The sequence below is a fragment of the Merops nubicus genome, unplaced genomic scaffold (genome assembly GCF_000691845.1).
Source record: "Merops nubicus isolate BGI_N331 unplaced genomic scaffold, ASM69184v1 scaffold26280, whole genome shotgun sequence".
NCBI lineage: Eukaryota > Metazoa > Chordata > Aves > Coraciiformes > Meropidae > Merops > Merops nubicus.
Genome location: NW_008582600.1, coordinates 2,584 through 5,232, shown reverse-complemented (window position 1 = coordinate 5,232; position 2,649 = coordinate 2,584). Strand labels below are relative to the sequence as shown.

General features: G+C 61.7%; 1 protein-coding gene across 1 annotated transcript in view; it reads left to right on the top strand.

The window, feature by feature from the left end:
• The first annotated feature begins 207 nt into the window (after positions 1 to 207).
• The window catches only part of ABHD12B (abhydrolase domain containing 12B), a 4,836-nt gene continuing 2,394 nt past the window's right edge, over positions 208 to 2,649 (top strand). The window contains exons 1-7 of the mRNA XM_008938186.1: positions 208 to 358; positions 1,188 to 1,290; positions 1,368 to 1,487; positions 1,794 to 1,824; positions 1,990 to 2,035; positions 2,123 to 2,252; positions 2,455 to 2,495. Coding sequence (XP_008936434.1) covers positions 208 to 358; positions 1,188 to 1,290; positions 1,368 to 1,487; positions 1,794 to 1,824; positions 1,990 to 2,035; positions 2,123 to 2,252; positions 2,455 to 2,495 — 622 coding nt within the window. The remainder of the gene's footprint in view (positions 359 to 1,187; positions 1,291 to 1,367; positions 1,488 to 1,793; positions 1,825 to 1,989; positions 2,036 to 2,122; positions 2,253 to 2,454; positions 2,496 to 2,649) is intronic.

Sequence of the window (2,649 nt, the reverse complement as noted above, 5' to 3'; positions counted from 1 at the left end):
CTCCCATGACACTGTGTCACACTGGGGCTTCTCCAGCCTCTTGGCTCCATCCTCAAAAGCCAAACCCATGGGAGTCAGTTCCTGGCTCAGCAGCCTCAGGCCCTTGCTGGGGAAAAAGCTGCTACATCCAACCTCACAACTAGGGTTGGGAAGAGAGACCCCGCTCTGCTGTGCCCCAGAGCCCTCAGGGTGGGAGGGGGCGTGCTGATGGGGTGTCTGCCCTGCAGGGGCTGGCTGGCCTGGTGCTCCCACCTGCGCACCCTCCTCCTGAGCCTGCTCCTCATCTACGTCTCCGTGCCCTTCCTCGTCCGCCTCTTCCCCAACCACATACTCACCAAATTCGTCTTCCTGAACTTCTGTGAGTGCCCCGGGGCTGTCCCAACTGGGAGAGCCCCACCCAGGGATTAAACAAGCAAGCGGATGGGGGGGGGCGGGATCCCCCAGATGGGGGGGGGTGGGATCCCCAAAACGTGGGTGGGGACGCACCCAGCAGCTGGGTGGCACCGGGACAGCACCTGTGCAGCCACCCCCTTTGCTGTGGGCTGGCAGAGAAGGTGCAGAAGGACCTTTCCTTGTGTTTTGCAAGCTGTAGCAATGTGGTGCTGCTGACCCTGTTTACTGCCTGCAGTTGCAACACATCTGGGCAGGCACAGAGTTGGCAGGGCAAGAAGGGCGGGGGGGAGGCGGGGGCAGCGGGGTGTGCTCGCTTCCCCGCTCCCCCTTTTTTTTTCTCTGGCAAAGAATCTGAGAACAAAACCATGGTGCTTTGAAAAAAAAAACCAACATAAATGGAGCTGGGTACGAGGGTTCTTCTGTTGGGATCTGATCAGTGCTGGTCAACAGCTAAAGGGTGGGGGGCAAGAGGCTGGGGCCAGACTCTGATTTTCAGTAGTGCCCAGCAACAGGTCAAGGGGCAACGGGCACTAACTGGAACCCAGGAGGTTCCATCTCAACAGGAGGAAAAAATTCTTTGCTGTGAGGGTGCAGAGCCTGGAGCAGCTGCCCAGAGAGGCTGTGGAGTCTCCTTGTTCAGAGAGATTCCAAACTCACCTGGGCACCCTGCTGTGGGTGAGCTGCTGGAACAGGGGGTTGGATGAGATCATCTCCAGAGGTTCCTTCCAACCCCCACCCCGCTCTGACTCTGTGTTCCTGGGTTGCCTGTGTGATGGCTGCAATTACTCCATCAGTGGCCTTCCCCTTTTTCGTGGACCTTCAGCGACCGGAGCTGCTGCTGAACAACACCATCAACCTGTACCTCACCACTGAGCCGGGCATCACAGTTGGCATCTGGTGAGCAGGGCAGCCCCAGCATCCCAGGTGGGCACAGCCAGGACTACCCCTGGGGTAACCCTGCTCTGCTCCCCCAGGCACACAGTGCCAGGCAGCAGAGGGGCCGAGGCTCAGGGCAAGGACCAGCGCTGGTACGAGGAGGCTCTTGCTGATGCTCACCCCGTGATCATCTACCTGCACGGCAATGGGGGGACCAGGTGAGTACCTGGGAGGCGTGGGGGCCTCTCCCAGGGGAGGGTGGGTGCACCTGCAGTGTCTCTGCGTGGGGAGGGACCTGGCAGCCGGTGGTGCTGTGGGGCTGGTGCTGCTGAGGCTGTTTCTGACCTCACCAGTCAAGGAAGGTCCCTCTGAGTTGAAGGGGAACGTTGAAACCCACCCCCCGTGGAGCATCCAGCTCTCCCCTCCTGGGAAAAGGTCGCCCCAGTCCCTCACCTGGACTGGTGTGGGAGGGGAGGGTCCCTGGAGGGTCCTTCCCCCAGCTCTAACCCTCCTGTCCCCATCAGGGCCGCGAGTCACCGTGTCCAGTTCTTGAAGGTAAGTGTTCCCTGCACAGGGACAAGGACCTCCCGGGGTCAGGCTCGTGCTGGCTCTGGTGACCCAAGAGGGACCCTGAGCAGAGCAAGCCCCAGCCACTCTGGGGGGGGTCCTGGGGTGCATCCCCCCGACCCAGCTCGTAACGTGGTGCCACTCCCCTGACAGACGATGGGGGCTGCTGACTTCCACATCCTGGCTCTCGACTACAGAGGTAAAGTCACCCCCTGACTCTCACTGAGTGACCCCCCAGGGCCAGTCCCCCCCCAGGGTTGTGACAATGAGCCGTGCCCCTTACCAGGCTATGGGGACTCCAGTGGGTACCCCCTGGAGAGCGGCTTCACCACGGATGTCCTGGCACTCTACGACTGGGCCAAAGCCCGGAGTGGGAACAGCAGCATCCTCTTCTGGGGACACTCCTTGGGGACAGGGTAGGTGCAAGGATGGTGAGTGAAGGATGCCCCGTGGGTGCCAGGGCCCACAGCTGGTCCCCAGGCTGCTGCCAGCCCGGTGCCACCCAGGTGGTGGCACCTGCAAAACAAAGCCCAAGCAGGCAAGGGAAGTCTGAGGGTGCTGTGCACATCACTAAGGCAGTGTGGCTGCTTGCCCTCACTGTCACCTCTCTTCTCACAGGATTGCCACCAACGCGGCAAGGAAACTGCAGGAGGAGCGAGGTAAGGGCCAGCGTGGCTGGGCTGGCCCCACACCGTGTCCCCCTGGGGCTCCCCACAGGTTTGGGGGCCACAGAGGAGCTGGGGAGCCTCATCCCTCTGTGCTCGAGCATCAGGCTCGACAAGTGGCTGTCCCCATCCTCCTTACTGGGACAGC